This window comes from Mandrillus leucophaeus, unplaced genomic scaffold, assembly GCF_000951045.1.
Source record: "Mandrillus leucophaeus isolate KB7577 unplaced genomic scaffold, Mleu.le_1.0 Scaffold136, whole genome shotgun sequence".
NCBI lineage: Eukaryota > Metazoa > Chordata > Mammalia > Primates > Cercopithecidae > Mandrillus > Mandrillus leucophaeus.
Window position 1 is genome coordinate 2,475,671 of NW_012101321.1, and position 22,917 is coordinate 2,498,587.

Consider the following 22,917-nt stretch of genomic DNA (forward strand, 5'->3'; position numbering starts at 1 on the left):
TGTAAGGTTTCAGGTGTGTGTATTCTGTGATGTTAGAGCCTTTACATCCCTTATTCAAAGTTGTTACTGAGAGCTTTAACTGAGAAAGGTGCAGAGAGAGAACAATTTAGGGATTTTTGTGATACTTAATTATTGGATGTGCTGGGTGAGAGACAGAGAGAGATAGATGTCGTGAGGAGGCAGGTACATGGAGAGTTAGGCAATAATTCTTCAGTATAAGAATAAAGGCTATGTTAATATATGGAGATGATATTTTGAAAAGTGAGGCTTTAGTAGTTCTCATATTACTGAAGAAAATCATTGGAAGCAATTTATCCCCTTCTCTGTAGCTAATTCTAAAGAAATTACTGTATTTAGAAGGATTGCCAATTCAGGAACATTATTTCCACATTCTCAATTATTAGAGTGTAGAAAGGTGGTAACTTTCCTTTCCCATCAATGGTCATGTCTAGTAGCAAAAATGACAGTTGCTGCTAATGGGGGTCACAGAAAGCCCAGGAAACAGAGCAGTAATATTGGAAAACTCTTGGTGAAAATGTGTATGTGCTTACCCAAGGTCTAGACTAGTATAATCAGATGTGGCCAATGGGCTGTAATGTAGTTATGGGAGATGGTTGTCATCATTACTGTTATTTATTGAGCCTCTAGGATGAATCTTTTCTAGTTGGTCACTTGATAGGGCTGTTTGTTTCCTAAGGCTGACACAAGCATTTTTTTCTTCCTTCTTGCACTGTAGGTGTAAATTATACATAGTTTTTTCTTCTTAATATTAAAATATGTGAATCGTTTTATGCTCTGCATTTAGACATTTAATCTACAGTAAACGCAACATTTTGAGGCTGTTTATAATAATTAAAACTTTAATTTACCTTTAATTCTTTGTTTGAAAGGATAGTTTACACAGCTATTAAATAAAATTGCTGTCCCTAAATATTGTATAATTTGCATATTTAGGAAAATAAGCATATAGATGAGAAAAATTGACCCCTTACAAAAGCAAAAAAAAAAAAAAAAATGGTTTAGATATCTAATTAGTTTAATTTTTGAAGTCATTTTAATATTTTCCTTAATGAAAGGACAAATAATATTGTGTGTATATTTAAAACAATGAGAGGTATGTAGTCAGGACTTTCTCAGATACTTTGATTTTAAAACATTTTGTAAATTGTGAAGGAAAAGATATATATGCTTCCCTTCTTCTCTGAAAGTATTATTAACTACTTTACATATATCCCAGTCACTTTTTATGATATTCTTTTAAATAAGTAAGGTTCGATGGTAATCATTTTGTATTATGCAGCGAAAATATTTCAAACTTAAATTTATGACACAGTTAAGTCTAAAAGCTCCATGGTTTTGCTGTTAACTGCTTAGATAAATTTAAATGCTTGAGAATATTTGGTTTGAAGTATTTCCACAAACTATCGACTCATCAAATAATGATGGGGTATAGCCTACCTAAACAGTACCTGTTAGATATGTTTATTTAAAAAAAAAAAAAAAAAAGCAAAAAATTTTTTTTTACTCTTTTTTTTAAAGATTTTTCCTTTTTCCTTCCCTGCTTTCTTAATCAGTTCTGGTTAAGGAAGCACATCTTCTGAGAGAATAGAGTAATACACATATAATTCTAACAGAATGTTTATAAGATATTCTATAAACAAGTATATGCTGTATCTACAATAATCATTAGGGATAAGACTGACATAAAATAACCTGGGCATTGTGGTTCAATCCTGTAATCCCAGCACTTTGGGAGACTAAGGTGGGAGGATTGCTTGAGCCCAGGAGTTCAAGACCAGCCTCAGCAACATAGCATGAGCCTGTATGTCTTTACAAAAAATTAGATAGTATGCACCTGTAGTCCTAGCTACTTGGGAATTTGAGGTGGGAGGATCACTTGAGGCCAGGATTTCCGAGACCAGCCTGGAAAACGTAACAAGACCCCTGTCTCTACAAAAACGATATTAAAAATAAAGGTTGACATAAAGTAAAGGTCTTTGTAGGATAGAATTGCAGAATATTCCTCAGAGGGAAAGAGGAATGAAATGGATATGAAGGAATTAAGGTTTTGAATATAAAGAAAGGACAAAAAAGTAGATTGGGAGTGGTTTGTGGCACTCATTTTTTTACCATTCATTCAGTATCTGTTTATTGATTATAATCCGTGTGCCAGGTACTATTCTGGAATCTGAGGATATAGCTGTGAATAAGTCTATGCTGTCATAAAGGAGAGAACAAATAATAAACAAGTAATCAAAATAAGACAATTTAGATAGTAATAAATGCTTAGAAGAAAACAAAGCAGAGTAATGTTATGAGAATAAACATATTGGCTTTTAGGGAGTATGGAGTGTTTAGAAAAATCTTGTGAAGGGGAAGCAGTTTGAATGAAGAGAAGTAACTAACCCTTTTGAGATGTATGTCACAACATTTTAAGGTGAGGAAACAGCAAGAGCAGAGGCCATAAGGAGTGAATAGTATTTGCGTATTATTTAAACAAATTGAAGGCCAGAGTGACTGGAACAAAATCAGCAAGAAAGAGAGTAAGGCTTGGGAATGTCAAGAGAACTATTCAATATTCAGCTCATATAAGGCCCTGTAAGCTATGCTAAGAAATTTGGATTAAACCTTATTCAGTAAGAGCAGAGTTTTTAATAGAGAAGTGGCTTGATATAACTTACAGGGTTGTTTGTTTGTTTTGCTTATTTGTTTGTTTTGTTTTTGAAACAGGCAGGGTCTCTGTTATACAGGCTGGAGTGCAGTGGCTTATGGCAGCTACATACTCCTGGCTAATGTGATCCTCCCACTTCCCTCCTGAGTAGTTGGGACCACAGGCACATGCCACCATGCCCAGCTATTTGTGTGTGTGTGTGTGTGTGTGTGTAGAGATAGGGTCTTGCTATGTTGTCTAGGCTGGTCTTAAGCTCCTGGGCTCAAGCAGCCCTTCTGACTTGGCCTCCCAAAGTGCAGGAATGATAGGCATGAGCCACTGGGGTTGTCTTTTCACTCTGTTGGTTTTGTCCTTTGATGCACAGAAGGTTGTTATTGTTGTTGTTTTTTCCTTTTTCCTTTATCTTTTTAAAAATAGACATGGAGTCTCACTATGTTGCCCAGGCTGGGCTCAAATTCCTGAACTCAAGCAATCTTCCTGCTTTAGCCTCCCGCAGTGTTGGGATTACAGGTGTGAGCCGGTTTACCTGGCCCAGAAATTTTGATGTAGTCCAGTTTATCTATTTTTTTTCTGTTATTGCCTGTGCTTTTGGTATTACATCCTAGAAATCATTGCCAAATTCAGGGTCATGAAGCTTTTCCTTATGTTTTCTTTTAGGAGTTTTATTGTTATAACTCCTACGTTTAGGTCTTTGATCCATTTTGAGGTAATTTTGTATATAATGTAAGTGCCTTAGTCTCTGTATGCTGTTATAAAAAATACCTGAGACTGGGTAATTTATAAATAATAGCAATTTATTTCTCACAGTTTTAGAGGCTTAGAAGTCCAAGATTAAGACACTGGCAGGTTTTAGTGTGTGATGAGGGCTGGGTCTCTGCTTCTAAGATGGCACTTTGAGCACTGTGTCTTCACGTGGTAGAAGCCGAAAGGGCAGAAGAGGCTTAAACATTGTGTGATGACTGTTCTTTAAAGGCCTTAATTCCATTCTCTAGGGAGGAGCCCTTATGACCTAATGACGTCAGAAAGGCCTCATCTCTTAATACTATTGCATTGGAGATTAGGTTTCTGTAAGAATTTTGGAGGGGGATACAGATATTCAAACCATAGCAACAAGTATCCAATTTCTTTTTTTTTTTTTTGTGAGATAGAATCTTGCTCTGTTGCCCAGGCTGGAGTGCAGTGGTGCCATCTTGGCTCACTGCAACCTTTACCTCCCAGGTTCAAGCGATTCTCCTACCTCAGCCTCCTGAGTAGCTGATTACAGGTGACCACCACCATGCCCAGCTAATTTTTGTAGTTTTAGTAGAGACAGGGTTTCACCATGTTGGCCAGGCTGGTCTCGAACTCCTGACCTCGTGATCTGCCCGCCTCGGCCTCCCAAAGTGTTGAGATTACAGGTGTGAGCCACTGCGCCTAGCTCAATTTTATTCTTTTGTATGTTGATATCCAGCTTTCCCAATACCATGACTTACATTCTTAGAAATATGAATTGTGATAGGATCAGTATACAGGGCAAGAATGACAGCAGATAAATCAGTGAAGATATTACTGAAGCATTCTATAAAAGAGGGAGTGGTGACTTAGAATGATGTGGTAGCAATTATGATGGAGAGAAGTAAACATATATGTGATGTATTTAATAGTTAAGGCAGTAGAACTTGCTTTTATGAATGGGATTTGGAGGTGAGAAAATGACAAAATCCAAGATTATTTCTTGAGTTTGAGTGGACTTTGGTGCTATTTATTTATTGTGGTGGAACAAACTGAGGTAGTGATGGGGAAGAGGTATTATTGGCAGTGAGTAGGTAGAATCAATAGCTCTGCTTTGGAAATGTTGGATTTGAAATGCTCTATTGGGTATCCAAGTTAAGATTTTAGTTGGACAGTTGGCTCTGTGAGTCTGAAATATAGGAGACTAAGGATAGTGTTAGAGATATAAACACAGGAATTAGTACTATGTAGATGGGATTAAAAGTCATAGAACTGGATGAAATAATTTAGAGGGAGGAAAGAACACACAGCTGAGCTCTTGGACATTACAAGATTTGTAGGTAGTGCAGCGAAGGATGTAGCAAAGGGGACAGTGAAGAAAAATCCGCTAGATAGGAGGAAAACCAAGAAAGAAACCAAGAAATATATTATTGCAGAAGTTAAGAGAAGAACATGTTTTAAGAACCTTAAGAACCTTTTTGCAGTTATCTTGCTATTTATATATAGTCCTATAACTTTCCATATGAGATTGTGAACTCTTTGTGGACAGTGTTATGCATGTTTGTATTCCTTACAGTTAGCAGCTTAAAAGTGACTGGCAGAAGTGGATATTCAAAGAGTTTCTTTTCCTTATAGGTGCTGCTGGGTCCCCAGCAATGATCAGGCACTATTCTATGCTTTGGTTATGTAAAGAAAAATTATAAATGGTTGGTGCATTGTCAAATGGAAGACAGATTTGTAAATACATAATTGAAAATGTGTTATACAGAAAGTTTCAAAATAACAAGTACTAAAAAAGAGGCTTATGCACTTTGGTAGGGGATTACTTCTATGGAGAGAAAGCAGGTGTGGGATCAGGAAAGGTTTTGTAGTGAACCTTTACTTTGGTTTAGCTTTGAAGGTAGGTTAGATGGAATATGAAGTGAGGTCATTCCCGGGACAGTAGGAACAGTGGCAAAGGAGTGTATAGTAATAGGGTGTAATGTTTGGGAAAGTAGTTCCTGGCCTGGAGTTCTTAGAGTATAAAATTTTAACAACAATGAGACTGATTTATAAGCCATGCAAAGTGGTCTCTTTTGTAGATCATGGGAAGCTGGCTGATGACTGATATCTTGTTAATGATACAGTGATGATCAGATCTTCATTTTAGAAAGATGACCCCAGTGAAGAATGGGCAAGAATAGTAAGACTCATGGAAAGAAGTTGGATTGGAAGCTATTATAATAATCAAAGACATGATCCAGAGTGCCAGTGAGTTTCCAGTGAAGGGCACTGGAAAATGTTACAAAGATAAACAACTTTTGGCCAGGCGTAGTGGCTCACACCTATAATTCCAGCACTTTGGGAGGCTGAGGCGGGTGGATCACGAGGTCTGGAGATCTAGACCGTCCTGGCTAGATCTAGATGGTGAAACCCCATCTCTACTAAAAATACAAAAAATTAGCCAGGTGTGGTGGCGGGCTTCTGTAGTCCCAGTTACTCGGAGGCTGAGGCAGGAGAATCGCTTGAACCAGGAAGGCGGAGGTTGCAGTGAGCTGAGATCATGCCACTGCCCTCCAGCCTGGGTGACGGAGCGAGACTCTGTCTCACCAAAAAAAAAAAAAAAAAAAGAGAGAGAGAGAAAAATAACTATTAAAGTTATTGCAGAAGTAGAATGGGCAGTACTTAGTCTATTAGATCTGTAGGATGCTGAAGAAGGAAGATATGACTGATATTTCTAGCTTCAGTAACTGGATAAATAATGGATATCTTAATGGGGCAGAGAATGAAAGAATGAATGATCTCTGGATAAGGGACTATTTTGATAAATTACGGTACACTCCATCCACATGAGTCACTTGAAGCTGTTCTGATTACATACTGGTATACGGTTAAGTAAAATATACAAGTAGTATAGTATGACTTCTTAAATATTTAAAAATATTTTTACAAAACACACGAACATGTACATTTGTATATATATATGCACATAAATACTGTATGTGTTTCATACATATGAACATAAATACTGTGTATGTTTCTATAAGTTTAGATAAATGTAAGGACAGGAACATAAACTACTGATGGTGGTGATATATTCCGAAAAGTGAACAGGAAAGAGGGTTGGGAGCTTTCACTTGTTGTTTCATTATTAAAGTGTTGCATGGTTTTTAAATGCTACATAACCAGAAAAATGAGTGAAACATCAAGACAGAAAATTATCCGTCTACCTATCTGAGTGTATGTGTCAGTAAATGGACATCTTGAAAACTACATAATAGAAAGGGATGTTTTGGTTCTCTTGAAAATGGAACACACAAGATTTTTTCTTGGCCGGTCGTGGTGGCTCACGCCTGTAATCCCAGCACTTTTGTAGGCCAAGGCGGGTGGATCATGAGGTCAGGAGATTGAGAACATCCTGGCCAACAAAGTGAAATCCTGTCTCTACTAAAAATCCAAAAATTACCTGGGCGTGGTGGCGCATGCCTGTAATCCCAGTTACTCAGGAGGTTGAGGCAGGAGAATCGCTTGAACCAGGGAGCCAGAGGTTGCAGTGAGATGAGATAGCGCCACTGCACTCTAGCCTGGTGACAGAGTGAGACTCCATCTCAAGGAAAAAAAAAATTTTTTTCTCTTGATAACTTTGTTCATACTGTTATCTGAAGTATCTCTCTCTTTGTTGCTTTTGCCCTTTGTTTAAGGCTCATCTTCGTGCTCTAATTTTCTATTGGAGCTTTTTTTCATCTTTAGTAGATTATTGTGATCTTTGCTTCTGTAGAGATATGATAGCAAACGTATTTTTATGTTCTAATTTTATTTGTATTGCTTATTTTATAACAAATTCCCACAAATTTTGCAGCTTGAAACAATTTTATGTTTACTATCCTACAGTTTCTATGGGTCAGCAGTCTAGACTCAGCTGGATCTTCTGCTTAGGGTTTTACAAGTCTACAATAAAGGTGTTGGTCAAACTGCATTTCTTTCTGGAGCTTGGGGTCATAAATTTCTTGGAAGAATTCAGTTCCATGCTGTTGTGGGACTGAGTTTCCCATTTTCTTGTTTACTGTCACTGTGAGGATGCTCTCAGATCCTACAGGCTGTCCATACTTCCCTGTCTCATGGCCTTGTCACACATAGCCACTTACTTCTTCTTCAAGGGTGGCAGGAGAATCTCTGCAGTGTGCTAGGGCAGAGCTTTATTACATAAGTACCAGAGTGATTATCCCATCACCATTGGCATGTAAAGTAACCTAATTAAGGAATGATTATCCCATAATCTTTACTATATTCTGTTTGCTAGAAGGAAGTGCCAGATTTTGCCCAGGTTGAACTCAGGGAGTTGGGATCATATAAAGCCACGACTCACTGGAGGTCACATTAGGGTATGTCTACCATAGCACTTATATTAATATGAATTTCAAGCTGGAAAGGACTCCAGTGTATTCTCTTTTTCCCCAACTAAAATATAATGAAAGGTCATCTTTGCTGCTTAGCCTAGTCTATAATGTAATAGGTGTTGAACAGATGTTTGACAGTGTTTTTAAAAGGCAGAGGCACAAAAATGTTAAAAGATCAGAATTAGCACTCAAAAGATTTATTGTTATAATGTGTATGAAATGGTGAAACGTTTATTTTTAGGGCATTGGCTATGAAACAGCATAAATTAAAGCTGAGAATATTACAAAGGAAATATTGACAAGATTTGTTGATTGATTAGGGGCCTGGAGGATGGTGGTAGAGAAGAGGGAAGAGACTAGAGTAACTTTGAGGTTACTTGTTTGGGGACTAGTAGGATAGTGTGCCATTGACTAATCAATTCAATTAATGTTTGAAAGTACAAGGCAATATATTGATGTTAAATTCACAATGTGGTTTTAGGTCTCTAGAGGGAAACTAAGAACCCAAACTAGTATTTCACATCTGTACTCTTGAAAGCCCTTGCTTTCTGTATCTGTAGAATCAGAGGAAGTTATTCATTAGTGGGTTTTAAAATTACACTAGGGATTGTTTTTGTCTGTAATGCCTAAATGAGTACTGTTTAATAGCATTTGAAAAGAAATAGCCTGATGATGTCATCCCAAAATCACAGATAAGGTATTGCACTAACTTCTAAAGTAGCTGGAAGACAGTTTGGGGATAGAAGAGAGAGTCTGACAGAGCTGGATTCAAATTATGATAGTGTATGTGAGCCTAATAGAGATCGAAACAAAGTGATAGAATGGCAGAAAGCTTCTTTATTTTCTTTAAGGATTTTCTGTTTTCCTTTCTTTTGATTGTTGATTGTTGTAAAGCTTCAAAGAACAGAGAAATATAAGGAGGAGGACTTAAGCCTCACTCGCTAGCCCAGACATGTGCTTTTTCTGTAAAAGGCCAGATAGTTCTTTAGGCCTTGCAGTACACATGGTCTTTTTCACAACTGGTCAACTCAGTGTAGTATGGTGATTTGAAAACAGCCATGGATAACACTTAAACAAATGGGCCTAGTTGTGCTCCTATAGAATGTACTAACCAAAAACTGTTGGCAGGCTAGATTTGATACACATACCTTAATTTGCTGACCCCTGTTCTAGATTATTGGCAATTAAAAGAAAGTATATTTTCTTTTATATGTTCCCCAAGCTCATATTATTCATAATATTTCTCAGGTTTATTTTTCCTCTTAGCGTATATTGTGGACATCATTTTGTCAATTTGGAACAATCTACTTTTATTGTATGGTTGTATATTTTGATTATTTAAGATTCTCACTTTCATAGATAGTGTTGTAGTGAAATTCATTGATTCTCAAGGAATATTTTCCACATGTTTTTCTGCACTGTGGGAACATGTTCATATAGCACATTATTAAGAGTGCTGGCCGGGTGCGGTGGGTCACGCCTGTAATTCCAGCACCCTGGACGGCCAAGGCAGGTGGATCATTTTAGGTCAGGAATTCAAGACCAGCCTGGCCAACATGGTGAAACCCTGTCTCTACTAAAAATACAAAAATTAGCTGGGGGTGGTGGCTCATGTACCTGTAATCCCAGCTACTTGGGAGGCTGAGACATGAGAATCACTTGTACCCAGGAAGCGGAGGTTGCAGTGAGCCGAGATCCTGTCACTGCACTCTAGCCTGGGCAACAGAGTGAGACTCTATCTCCAAAAAAAAAAAAAATAATAAAATAAAGTGTGATCATTGCTGTGGATCCATGTTTCTGTTTGTTTTTTTTTTTTTGTTTTTTGTTTTTGAGACAGAGTCCTACTTTGTCGCCCTGGCTGCAGTGCAGTGATAACATCACAGTTCACTGCAGCCTCCACCTCCTGGGCTCAGGTGATTCTCCTGCCTTGGCCTCTTGAGTAGCTGAGACTACAGGTATACACCACCATGCTCAGCTAATTTTTTTTTAATTTTATTTTTAATTTTATTTATTTATTTTTTTGAGACGGAGTCTCGCGCTGTCGCCCAGGCTGGAGTGCAGTGGCCGGATCTCAGCTCACTGCAAGCTCCGCCTCTCAGGTTCATGCCATTCTCCGGCCTCAGCCTCCCGAGTAGCTGGGACTACAGGCGCTGCCACCTCGCCCGGCTTTTTTTTGTATTTCTTAGTAGAGACGGGGTTTCACCGTGTTAGCCAGGATGGTCTCAATCTCCTGACCTCGTGATCCGCCCATCTCGGCCTCGCAAAGTGCTGGGATTACAGGCTTGAGCCACCGCGCCCGGCCTATTTTTAATTTTTTTTGTAGAGAAGAGGTCTCTTTATTTTACCCAGGCTGGTCTCAAGCTCCTGGGCTCAAGCAGTCTTAATTCTAAGTGCTGGGATTATAGGCATGAGCCACTGTACCTGGCCTTATTTATATTTTAAATAAAAACATTGCTACAAAGTGAGGCAAGTGCCCTGTAGAATGGGAGTAAGTTCATGTCATTGTTGATGACTGCTGGGTGTAACTTTTGTAGGTGGGCATTTTCTAGTGGCACTTTTTAGCCACTTTTGTTATACAAATTAAAAAAATAATCCTTACAGGCCATGTATGTTCATGCCCATAATTTCAGCACTTTGGGAGGCTAAGGCAGTAGGATCCCTTGAGCTCAGGAGTTTGAGACCAATGTAGACAACATAGTGAGACCCTGTCTCTGTAACACCAAAATAACTTGCAGGATACGATGGCACATGTAAGTAGTCCCAGGTACTCAGCAGACTGAGGTAGGCAGATCACTTGAGCTTGGGAGGTTGAGGTTTCTGTGAGCCATAATTGCACCACTGCACTCCAGCCTGGGTGACAGAGCGAGACCTTGTCCCTAATAATAATAATAATAATAATAATAATAATTCTATCCCTGTACACTCTATCTTCCCAACTCCTATTAAAGAAGGAAGTTTAGAAGACCTATACATAACAAACATGTTCCAGATTACATAAAGTGAATCATTCTGTTGATATGTTTATAAGTAAATGGTGTTATAAAAGCATTAATCAGAATGGGTCATTTGTTTATACATCTAAGACATTTTATTAAAAGATTTAGAACTCTGTAGGCATTATCAGTGTTCCATATGAGTCCCTTTATATAGAGGTAGCACTGAAGGTAGCCATTTCTTAATCTCTTAACTTCTAATACCATAGGTTTATTTTTTTAATTTTTATCTTTATACAAGGCAGTTCATACATTTTATATTTTTTGTGTGTTTTTGCTCAATATTGTTAGTGAAATTCATATTGTTATGCATAATACTAATTCTTTTTGTTCCTACTTAGGATTTTACTTTATGAAAGTTCAACATTTTAAAAATTAGCTATATTTTTAATGGACATTTGGGTAGTTGCTAATGTTTGGTTATTGTAAATAATTTCCATGAACATTTTAATTAATATATTTTGTGATTATAAGAGTCCATGTTACTTCATATCTTTGATATAACTTGGTAATGCCAGCCTTTTAAACATATATAGCCATTCTGATGGAATATAGTATATTTTATAGTTTTAATTTTTATTTCCTTGATTACTAGTATTGCTGAACAACTTTTCGTAATCTTATTCACCATTTGGAAATCTTCTTTTGTGAAGTGCTTGTGTTCTTTTCCCATTTTAAAAATTGTGATCATTTTCTTTTATTTGTAAGAGGCTTTTTAATATTTTTAAGATATCAGTTTCTCATTAGTTGTAATTATTCCAAATATATTCTCCCTCTCTGAAGTTTGGTTTTTAGTTCTCTTAGTGGTGGCTTTCATAAACACAAGTCTTTAAATTTTGATGTGGTTCATTTTGTCACTATTTTTCTTATGTTTTGTGTATTTTTGTTTGGTGCAGTAAGTCGTCTTTACATTGACCCAGCCAGGAAGATGCTCTCTTACGTAATCTTCTAGAAACTTTTTAAACTTCCTGAAATCTTTAGGTCTTCTTTAGGATTCGTTTGGAATTGGTTTGTTTGTATGGTTTGAGGTAGAAGTCAAGGTTAATTTGTCCATATGAGCATCAGTTGATCTAAGACCAGTTTTTGGAAAAGACCATCTTACTTTTAAGTCTTTTAATATCATTATCATGATTTTCATCTCTGTTCCCCTCTTCAAGAATGTCTCACGTATTCTTGTTTGTTTACATTTTCTATGGCTTTTAGAATTAAATTTGAACTCATGAGATTATGCAGAAAGACCTACTAGGATTTTGATTGGACTGTATCTATAAATAGCTTTGTGGAGAATTGATATCTTTATAATACAGGCCTTTCCCTTTCATGAACATAGTATACTTTTTTCTTTAAGTTTTTTTAACTTCTTTTACCATTCTTTCTGTTTGACATGCAGAATTCTAGCACATTTTTCTTTCCTATTCCTACATATTTTGATGGTTTTGAATGCTTTTCAAAGAGTATTTAAAAATCGTTTTTACTTTGTTAGTAACCTATAAAAAGAATCTAGTTGATTTTTGTGTATTTGCCTTAAACCCAATGACCTTTCTAAATTCAATTATTAATTTTAATTGTTTACATATTTGTTTTGGATTTTTTCAGTATTTCAAATAACTTTTAACTTTATCTTCTAAAGTGTATTTTTATTTTCCATTTAATTTCTGTTCTTATCCTTAGTTTACTTTCAGTGTTCACTGGCTGTTCTTTTTCTAATTTCTTCAGTTCAATACTTGCGTAATTTATTTTGACAATTTTTTTCTTCTTTAGTGTTTTTATTCAGTATATCAGTTTCCCTCTAAGCATTGGTTTAAGGTTTATCTAAATCCACAGATTTTGGCACATTGTTTTTACTACGTTTTACTGCAAACATTTCCTAATTTCCATTATGATATATTCTTTTATGTGTGAGTTTTTTTCAGAGTTGCATTCTTTAGTTTTTAGACATGGAATGATATTACTTAGTGACTGCTGTGTTAATAATATTATCACAACTTAGCCTTAAAGAAACATACATTTATTATCTCAGTTTTTTTTGGTCAGCAATCTAGGCATGGATTAGTTGGGCCTCTCCTTCAGGTTCACTTACAAGGCTGCAGTTAAGGTGTTGGCCAGAGTTGCAGTTTTATTTGAGGTTTAACTAGGAAAGGATCTGCTTCCATGATCATGTGACTATTGGCAGAATTCAGTTCATTCTGAGTCGTTAGACTGAGAATCTGAATTCTTTGTGAGCTGTTGTCTGGGGCTCTACTCAGCTCCTTGCCGTGGAGGCCTCTACACGGGGCAGCTCATAACATGGCAGGTTTCTTTAGCTTAGCCATTAAGGGAGAGTGTCAATAGAGTCTGCTAGCAAGATGCAAGTTACAGTCTTGTTTAATGTAATTATTGAAGTGTTATTCCTTCATTGTTGCCATATTTTCTTGCTTAGAGGTAAGTCCCATCTCCTTCCTATACTGTAAAGGAGAAGATTACATAATGCTGTGGGTAACAGGAGGTTAGGAAAATTGGTGGTCAGCTTAGAGCTTCTTGCAGAGTGATCTATATCGTGTTATTTCTAGTTTAATTGAAGTGTATCAAAGAACATACTCAGTATGATTTCATCACTTGAAATTCGCTATAAATTGCTTTATGACCCCACATTTTGCCTATTTTTTGTATATATTCCATGTTTACCTGAAAATAATATTTATTATTCTCTTACTGGGTATAATGTTCTCGATATGTCAGTCAGGTCAGGTTAAAAAGTATTCTATAACTTTTTATATTCTATATCTGGTAGTAGGCCATATTCTTAGGAGCATACAAATTTAGAATCTCAAAATACTAAATTTCTGTGTCTGTAGTTCATTTATCCTCTTATTAATTTAACAGATTTATCTTGTTATTTCTGTTTGCTTCTTATACTAATACAAGTTTATTATCTTTCTTTTAGCTTTTAAAAATTGTTCATGTTTTCTGAAACTATGCTTTTCAATCTTTGTTCAACCTTATATTGAAATCGTGTCACTTACAAGCATCATATACTTAAAAAAATTGATTTGACAATAATTTTACTACTAAATGTTTACTTTCTATGTATTTCTGATACGTTTAGGTTAAAATTTATCATCTTATTATTTATGTCCTTTATATTTGCTCCGTATCTTGTGTTTCTTTTTTTTTCCCCCTTCTTTTGAGCTAAGTATTTGTTCCTTAATTTTTTCCCCATTAACTTGATGGTTGTATATTATTTTAAATACCTTTAGTGGTTACCCAGAGATTCTAGTATGAATATTATAATTAACATCTTACATAAACTGATTCTTTTGCCAATCTATGTATGATACAAGAAACTTACAACAGTAATTCATTTGGTTTCTCTTGCCTTGTATGCTGTGGTTATATATTTTAGATTGCAGTATTTTTTAATTCTAGAAGTTACATAATTATTGCAAATATTCAGTATTCTTTTAGATTTACGCACGTTTGTCATTTTCATTGCTCCAATTGTTTTCCTTGACTTGTATCAATCTTACATTATTTTTCATCCTTATGAAGAATGTTGGTTGGCTGGTGACAAATTCTCCCGATTTTATTTGTCATGGAATGTTCTTATTTTGCTTTTGGTGATGAGGAAAAGTTTTCCTCTAACCTCTTAGGTTTGTTGTTTGGGGATCTGTGAATTAAACAGACAAACACAGATTTGCAAGAAAAAAGACCTATTTTTAGTCATAAATAAGTATATCAGAATTCGGCCGGCTGCTTTGGCTCACGCCTGTAATCCCAGCACTTTGGGAGGCCAAGGCGGGTGGGTCACCTGAGGTCAGGAGTTCAAGACCACCCTGGCTAACATGGTGAACCCTTGTCTCTACTAAAAATACAAAAATTAGCCGGGCATGATGACGGGTGCCTGTAATCTCAGCTACTTAAGAGGCTGAGGCGGGAGAATTGCTTGAACCCAGGAGGCGGAGGTTGCAGTGAGCCGAGATCATGCCATTATACTCCAGCCTGGGCGACAGAGCAAAACTTCATCTCAAAAAAAAAAAAAAAAAGAATTCACAGAAAAATGTGACTCAAGGAAGGGGTTAGAATTTGGGGTTATATACATACCATTTTAATAGGGTAAAAGTGAGGTAATGAAGGACACATTTGGGGAAGCTAATGATTTTGCGCACAGTAAGTAGGCCCTTAGGAGAATGGTTAAGTGATATTACAGTTTTGCAACAACGTCTATTTAGATAATTTCTTATCCTGGTACTAACTTCTCATCTTTACTGATAATAGTCAATCTTCCTTGGTTGCAAAACTCCCTGGGAAGGGATTGATGAAAGCTGAATTCTTTTGGGAGCTTCTCTGTTTAGGCAGATAAAGGAAGTTCAGAAAAAGACTCTTTTTTTTCCGACAGTGGTATATTCTGGACCCTTTAAATCTCATTATTGAAGGATACTTTTTGAGGATAGAATTCTTTTCTTTTTCTTTTCTTTTCTTTTCTTTTCTTTCTTTTCTTTTCTTTCTTCTTTTTTTGAGTCGGAGTCTTGCTCTGTCACCCAGGCTGGAGTGCAATGACGCGATCTCGGCTCACTGCAAGCTTCGCCACCCAAGTTCAAGCCATTCTTCCACCTCAGCCTCCCTAGTATCTGGGACTACAGGCACCTGCCATCATGCCTGGCTAATTTTTGTATTTTTAGTAGAGACAGGGTTTCACTACGTTAGCTAGGCTGATCTTGAAGAGGATAGAATTCTTAGGTGGTTGGTTTGTTTGTTTTTGAGACAGGATCTCTCTCTGTTGCTCAGGCTGGAGTGCTGTGGTGGGATCATAGCTCGCTATAACTTGAAACTCATTGACTCAAGTGATCCTTCTGCCTCAGGCTCCTGAGTAGCTGGGACCATAGGCATGTACCACCATGCTGAGCTAATTAAAAAAAACTTTTTTGGTAGAGATGGAATCTCACTACATTGCCAAGGCAAGTCTTGAACTACTGGCCTCATGTGATCCTCTCGCCTGGGCCTCCCAAAGTGCTGGGATTATAGGTGTGAGCCACTGGCCTGGCGTTTTAGGTAGTATTTTTGTTTAGTATTTTAAATAGGTCATTGTATTCTTCTCTGGCTTCCATTAGGCTTATTGTTGCTCTTTTGAAGGCCTCTCCCCCTGTCTGCTATTAAGAGTTTTTTTCTTTGATAGTTTTACTACTACTGCCTAAGTGGGGTATCCTTGAAAACCCTGCTTGGGTTTTGTAGCACTCCATCAACATATCGCTCAGTGGTTTTTCCCAATTTTGAAAAATCTTGGCCATTATCTCTTCAAATATGGCTTCTTTCTAATTATGTGTCTACTCTTTCTTATACTATAGATACACTTATATTAGATCCTTTTACCATGTCCTGTATGTCTGTTATTTATTTTGTTCAATTTTCAGTAAGTTTTCTTACTATGTTTCAGTCTAGTTGTCATTGACCTATCTTTCAGTTAATTTTTCCTTTTTTGTCTGAGCTTAATAACCCAGTAAATCTATTTTTATATTTATTTATTTTTTCAGTATGTTTACAGTTGTCATTCTTTATTGGAATTCTCTATTACATAATGAGTTCTAAACATATTAACTACATTCATTTCAATGTCCAGATGTGAACCAGTTTCTATTTAGTTTTCATTTGTATAATATTGTCTCTTGTGCCTGTTAATTGGTGACTGAATGCTGAAAATTGTATTTTAAAATTGCAAGGGTAAATTTAAGCCTCTATGATATTATCTTCCTTTAGAAAGGACTTCCTTTTGGTTTCTGGTTAGCAATTAGACTAATAGCTCATTGTATTAATTTAGGGTCTGAGCTGACTCAATCAAGGGTTGGGTTTTTTTTTTTTTTTTTTTTTGGTAAGGTTCTTGTGAGAGTTTGGCCTGTTTTGCCTTCTCCTAGTGTGTAGCCCTTTTGAGGTCCTCTGAAAACCTGGGGTTTTACCATGGCCCTCCTGCATTGCTATTTCTGATTTTTTTCTCCCCGCCCTGAAAGCTTTGCTTAGCTTTTTGGCTGCCAGTTAACCTGAATACCAATCACCAGATGTTCTCTGAAGGTCTGTTTCAGTGTTTTGAGGCCTGATCTATTTCTTGCTTTCTGGGGTATGCCTGATACCTGTTGTAACTCTTGGGTAGTCTACCAAGACTCCCCCACGTTGACAGACTGCGAACCTCAGTTTTTTTCTATTTATCTTTGTGAGACTAGTGACAGGTCTGTGTAGCTCCTCTGTTCTCACTTGGGAATAGCAAATGCTTTAATGTAAAAAGTCAAACTGATTGTCTTTTGTGTTCTTTCTTCTCTGTGATCTTCCCTGGTTAATTTTGGCTGCCTTGGTAACTTTCCAGTGCATTTTAAAAGATTAAAACACAACTTTAATCTAGTATTTTTAGTTGCTTTTGTTACATGGCTAATCTGATAGAAGCCAATCTGCTATTGCCAGAAGGGTAAGCTTTTGCTGTTGTTACATTCCTCAATTATTTAGTGTGAAATAATGGTACCTCATTGTGTATGATGTCAAAAGAAGAAAGTAAGGATTCCTTCCTCTCCACAGTAAGCAGTGAATAATCATTTATGTTGTGTGTGAATACATATATTTATTTGATAACATTCATTTTTTACAGATTGCTTAGCCAGACAATGAAAGATCATCTAGTAAGAGTAGCAAATGAAGCTGAATTTATCCTGAGCAGGCAGAGAGCAGAAGATATTCACAGACATGCGGAATTTGAGGTAGGTTACACATGTGGTTGGTGTGCGGAAATTACCGTTTTTTAATGATAATCATGGCAAATTGTCCCGGTAAAATGGCAGGTCCAAAGAAACATAGTATATGTCATCAAAAAATTAAAATCTAGGTTTATGGGAGAGTCATGGGGGTTCTGGGAGATAGTACATGTCTCTTTAGCCTCTGGTCTCAGTTGCAGTTGAGCTACCAGAGAAGCTTGATCAGAAAAGCTTCTTGTTTGGCTGGTCTAATGTTAATAATCAGAGGTGAGTCTTGACTCTGATGGTTTTCCTATAAAGAAAACTGGTGAAGGAGTTCTTCCTTTCTGGGCAAAACAGAGCTAGTTAGCCAGAAATGAAAATCTCTATGGCAAAGGTAAGATCATCCAGGTTTCTCGAGAGGAACTGAACACACAGGTGTGAAATTTCTCTGTCTTTAGGGTTTGGAGCATAATATTATTTGTAGCTGACGAAATGAGGGAGCATACACCTCTCTCCTTGGATTATCATAGGAGAGGACTAAGTGATAAACCCATCCCGGGACCATTGCTTATCTCAGTAGTTGTGCCTGAACATGTATAAGAAATATAAATTTCTACAGGAAATTAATGGTTTTGTAGCTATAAAAATGACTCAAATTCACCTAAAGTAAACTAGAAAATTAGATAAGTAGTACATTTGCTATAGAATTGGAAAAATATTTAAAAGCACTGTATGGCTTTTAACATATCAAGAACAGATAAACTCATATGTTGCTGACATTTTTCTGGTACATTAGAAAAGATGAAAAATCTTCCAAGTGAATTTTACACAATCAGCAAATCTGAAAATTATTCTAGAAAAATAAAACTCTAGAAGACCAATTTCGCTTAAGAATATAAGTACAATATTTATACTATAACTTTAAATAACATAATTAATCAATATAAAGAATGAATTATATAGTATGATGACTGAAAACTTTTACTGGAATTATAAAATGTTTATTTTGGGATATCTACCTGCAAAATAAATTACATCAACAAATTAAAAATAGAAAAAACATGAAGATATCAGTAAAGGTAGAAAAAAGCATATGATGATTTTTAGCTGCCAGCCCTATTAAAACTCAGAGAAAAAGATTTATATAAGGAAACATACAAATATGGTAAAGACTATTAAATATTTTAAATGATTAAAGTCATCTCTTTTAAAATCAGGAAAAATGAGTGATACTTACTGTCAGTGTTGTTAACATATTTTTTGATGTTCTTGCAAGTGTAAGATATAGCTAATATAAATGCTATTAAAGAAATAAGAGTGGTTTCAAATTTCTAATGCTGTGGTCTAGGAAAATCTAATTCCTGTGTCCTGAGGTGTACCTGGATCTTGAACGTTTTTCTACCAGAGTTAATAAAAGAATTTGGTGAGATTATTAGATATGAGAGAGTTATGCAAAAAATTAATAGCTTTTCTTTGAAAGTCAGTAACCAGTTAAGAATGGACATCAGAAATACAGTGTGTTCATAGATATGACAAAAACAATGTTTTGGGCCAAATTCTGCAAGAAAAGTACACATGCTCTTTGGAATGAAGCTACAAAATTTTATTAAAGCAAATAAGATAAAATATAAACTGTCACTCATGTCTGTTGTGAAGAGACCACCAAACAGGCTTTGTGTGAGCAACAAGGCTGTTTACTTCACCTGGGTGCAGACGGACTGAGTCCAAAAAGAGACACAGGGAAGGGAGATAGGGGTGGGGCCGTTTTATCGGATTTGGGTAGGTAAAGGAAAATTACAGTCAAAGGGGAGTTGTTCCCTGGCAGGCAGGAGTGGGGGTTGCAAGGTGCTCAGTAGGGGAGCTTGTTTGAGCCAGGATGAGCCAGGAAAAGGAATTTCACAAGGTAATGTCATCACTTAAGGCAAGGACCGGCCATTTTCACTTCTTTTGTGGTGAAATGTCATCAGTTAAGGCAGTAACAGGCCATTTTCACTTTTGTGATTCTTCAGTTACTTATACGTGCAGGTCACAGGGGATGCGATGGCTCAGCTTGGGCTCAGAGGCCTGACATTCCTGGCTTCTTATATTAATAAGAAAAATAACATAAAATAGTATTGAAGTGTTGGGGCAGCAAAGAAAATTTTTTTTTGGGGGGTGGCGTGGAGAGATAATGGGCGATGTTTCTCAGGGCTTCTTCAAGAGGGATTAGGAGTGGCATGGGAACCTAGAGTGGGAGAGATTAAGCTGAAGGAAGATTTTTGTGGTAAGGGGTGATATTTTGGGGTTGTTAGAAGAAATATTTGTCATATAGAATGATTGGTGATGGCATGGATACAGTTTTGGATGAATTGAGAAACTAAATGGAAGATACAAGGTCCGAATAAAAGAAGTAGAAAAATAGGTATTAAAGGACTAAGAATTGGGAGGACCCAGGACATCCAATTAGAGAGTCCCCAGGAGGGTTCAGCATAATTACTTGTTTGGTAGGCAGGTTTTTGGACTCTATCCTTGAGTTTTTTTATGTTGTCATGCACCAGTCCAGATTGATTTAGGTGAAAACAACACTCTTCATTTAAGAATATACAGAGTCCTCCTTTTTCAGCAGTGAGTAAGTCAAGGCCTTGGTGGTTTTGGAGGACACCTGCAGCTAAAGAGTCAACTTGGGCCTGGAGGACTGATAAAGTTTGTGATATGTCTGTAATGCTAGCAGAGAAGTCATTAGAAAGGCTACGGAAGGTTGTGACAGAGGTTGAAATGCCTGCTCTTCCAACACTGAGAGCAATAGTGGAGGCAGAAAGTCCTAAACCGACAAGCAAGGGAATTAGTAGAATAACTCTTTTTTGTCGTGTCGGTGTCATGAGGGGATCAGGGAGCTCTTCGGTCCCATTTGCAAATTGAATTTTGGGAGTAAGGAAACCTAGTGTGCATGTGCCTGTCCAATTAGCAGGTAGACACATGTAGGTGGAGGATCCACAGAGGAAGAAGAGACCTGTGCGAGGCAAAACTGGAGATGCAAAGTAAAAAGATGAAAGGGAGTGCTGAAAGGGGGAGTCTTGTACCCAGACTCCTAGGGATCCAGCTAGGGCGGCAACTGTCAGAGGTTGTAATGGGGACTGATGAGGTAACTGTAGAGGGGGAGGTTCGATTTTCATGGTGTATGAGAAATGTTGAGTATCCATGAGCAACCTTTCACTGTTATTTTCGGGACTGGGTATAAGTAAACAAGAAGCGGACCTTGGAGGAGAGTCTGAAGGGCAAGGGGAAGGTAGCCAAGGATGGAGTGAAATACAGGGTAAGTGTCTTCCTAAGCAATAATTACTGCTAATGTTTTTAAGTTTGCCAGTATTGACAGAGGGCTTGTCTGTAATATGGAGCTGGAAGGCTCCAATTGTTTCAGTGATGTATGTAGTTGGGCTTTGGATATGAAGAGTAAAGGAACATCGAGAAGGTGAAAGGTTACCTAGGGGAATTCCAGTGGGTTTTTGCCGAGAGATGCATAAAGGAGCGGCCACAGGAATAGTAGTTTGTGTTGTGAGAGGTCCAAATATGGGGGGAGTAGAGTTGATATAAGGAGAAAGAGGTTGAGGGATAGTGAGAGAGGTTGGAGAAGAGAGTAAAAAGAGAGGCCGCTTACCCAATTTAAAATTGGTGAGATGTTCCTTGGGCTGGTTGGTCTGAGGGATTGTGGGTTAAGGTGGGGGGATATGAGAGGAAGACGCAAAGGAGGCTTTGGGTTGGGAAGAAGGGCAGCAATGTGATATGGCTGTACTCCAGGAATAGTCAGGGAAGCAGATAATTTGGTTAAAATATCTTGGCCTAATAAGGGAACTGGGCAGGTGGGGATAACTAAAAAGAGTGCTTAAAAGAATGTTGTCCAAGTTGGCACCAGAGTGGGGAGTTTTAAGGGGTTTTGAAGCTTGGCAATACCCACAACAGTTATTGGGACAAGGGAAACAGACCCTTGAAAAGAAGGTAATGTGGGGTGTGTAGCCCCCGTATCGATTAAACAGGAGATGGACTTATTCTCCACTGTGAGAGTTACTCAAAGCTTGGTGTCCGTGGTGGTCCAGGGGGCTTCCGAGGCGATCAGGCAGTGTCAATCTTCAGTCGCTGTGCCTAGCAGATCTGGGAAGGAGTCAGTTAGAGAGCCTTGGGCTAGAGCTTTAGGGGCTCTAGGAGTGACTGCCAGGTGAGCTGGGCAGTCTGATTTCCAGTGGGTCCCTGCACATATGGGACGGCTTGGGAGGAATCCTGGACTGTGGGCATTCCTTGGCCCAGTGGCCAGATTTCTGGCACTTGAAGCAAGATCCTGATGGAGGAAGTCTTGTAGGAATGCTTGGCTGCTGTGGCTTAGGCATGTGCAGCTTAGGCATTTTGAAGTTCTTGTACACTGGAAGTGTGACTGGGTTTTGTCTCACAGCAGAGGCAAGTAATTGTAACTCAGAAATGCGTTGCTGTCTGGTACACCTTGAAGGCGAGGCTGGTTAATTCCTGTTGTGGTGTTTGAGGGCCAGAAATTCTAATTTTTGAAGTTTTTTCCTAATGTCAGGAGTGGATTGGGTGATAAAATGCATATTAAGAATAAGGCGACCTTCTGGGTCTAGGGCGGTAAAGCGTTTAAGGGTTGCTGCTAAGCAGGCCATGAACTGGGCTGGGTTTTCGTCTTTACCTTGGGTAGTTTCTTTAAGCTTGTCATAATTAACAGCTTTGTAAGCTGCCTTTTTAAGCCCTTTAACTAGGCAAGAAATCATGTAATCTCGCCTAGCTGTTCCTGGGGAATCTTCCTGACAGTTCCATTGGGGATCCTCTCAGGGAACTGCTTTAATGCCTTCCTGGAGGTCTGGCTCGTGAAGCTGGCAGTTATCAGCATGACATTGGGCTAGAGAAAAAACTCTTTCCAGTTCATCTCAGGAGAGGGTAGAAGTCAGGATGAAATTTAAGTCACTCCAGGTTAAATTGTAGGACAGAGTTAGATATTGAAATTCTTGTATATATTTAGTGAAGTCTAATGAGAAAGAGCCTAAACACTGACTGATCTGAGAGAGGTCTGATAGAGAAAAAGGTACATGTACCCTGACTATGCCTTCAACTCCAGCCACTTCTCTAAGAGGAAATTGTTGGGCAGGTGGAGAAGAGCTAGTCATGGAACTAAGCTGTAAGCCAGACTGGGTGTGAGGAGGGGAGGTGATAGAAGGATTATAGGGTGGAGGAGCGGAGGCTGAGGAAGAATTGGGACTTAGCTCAGCCTGGGGAGGAGGGGAGAGGTCAGGTGGGTCTGTAGGAAAGGAAGACTGGAAAGACTCAGCGACGCTTGGGTTTGGGACTGAGGGGACAGGCGGGAGGGAAAGAAAGAGGATTTGGGAGGAATCACATTGGGAACAGAGATTTGGAAGGGAACGAAGTGTGAAAAATGCCTGGATATAAGGCATCTCAGACCATTTGCCCATTTTTTGACAAAAATTATTTAGGTTTTGTAG

At 37.8% G+C, this 22,917-nt stretch overlaps 1 protein-coding gene across 1 annotated transcript in view; it reads left to right on the plus strand.

Moving 5' to 3' along the window:
- The window catches only part of LRBA (LPS-responsive vesicle trafficking, beach and anchor containing), a 771,345-nt gene that overhangs the window by 262,240 nt on the left and 486,188 nt on the right, over positions 1 to 22,917 (plus strand). Inside the window, exon 36 of the mRNA XM_011973242.1 lies at positions 17,356 to 17,464. Coding sequence (XP_011828632.1) covers positions 17,356 to 17,464 — 109 coding nt within the window. The remainder of the gene's footprint in view (positions 1 to 17,355; positions 17,465 to 22,917) is intronic.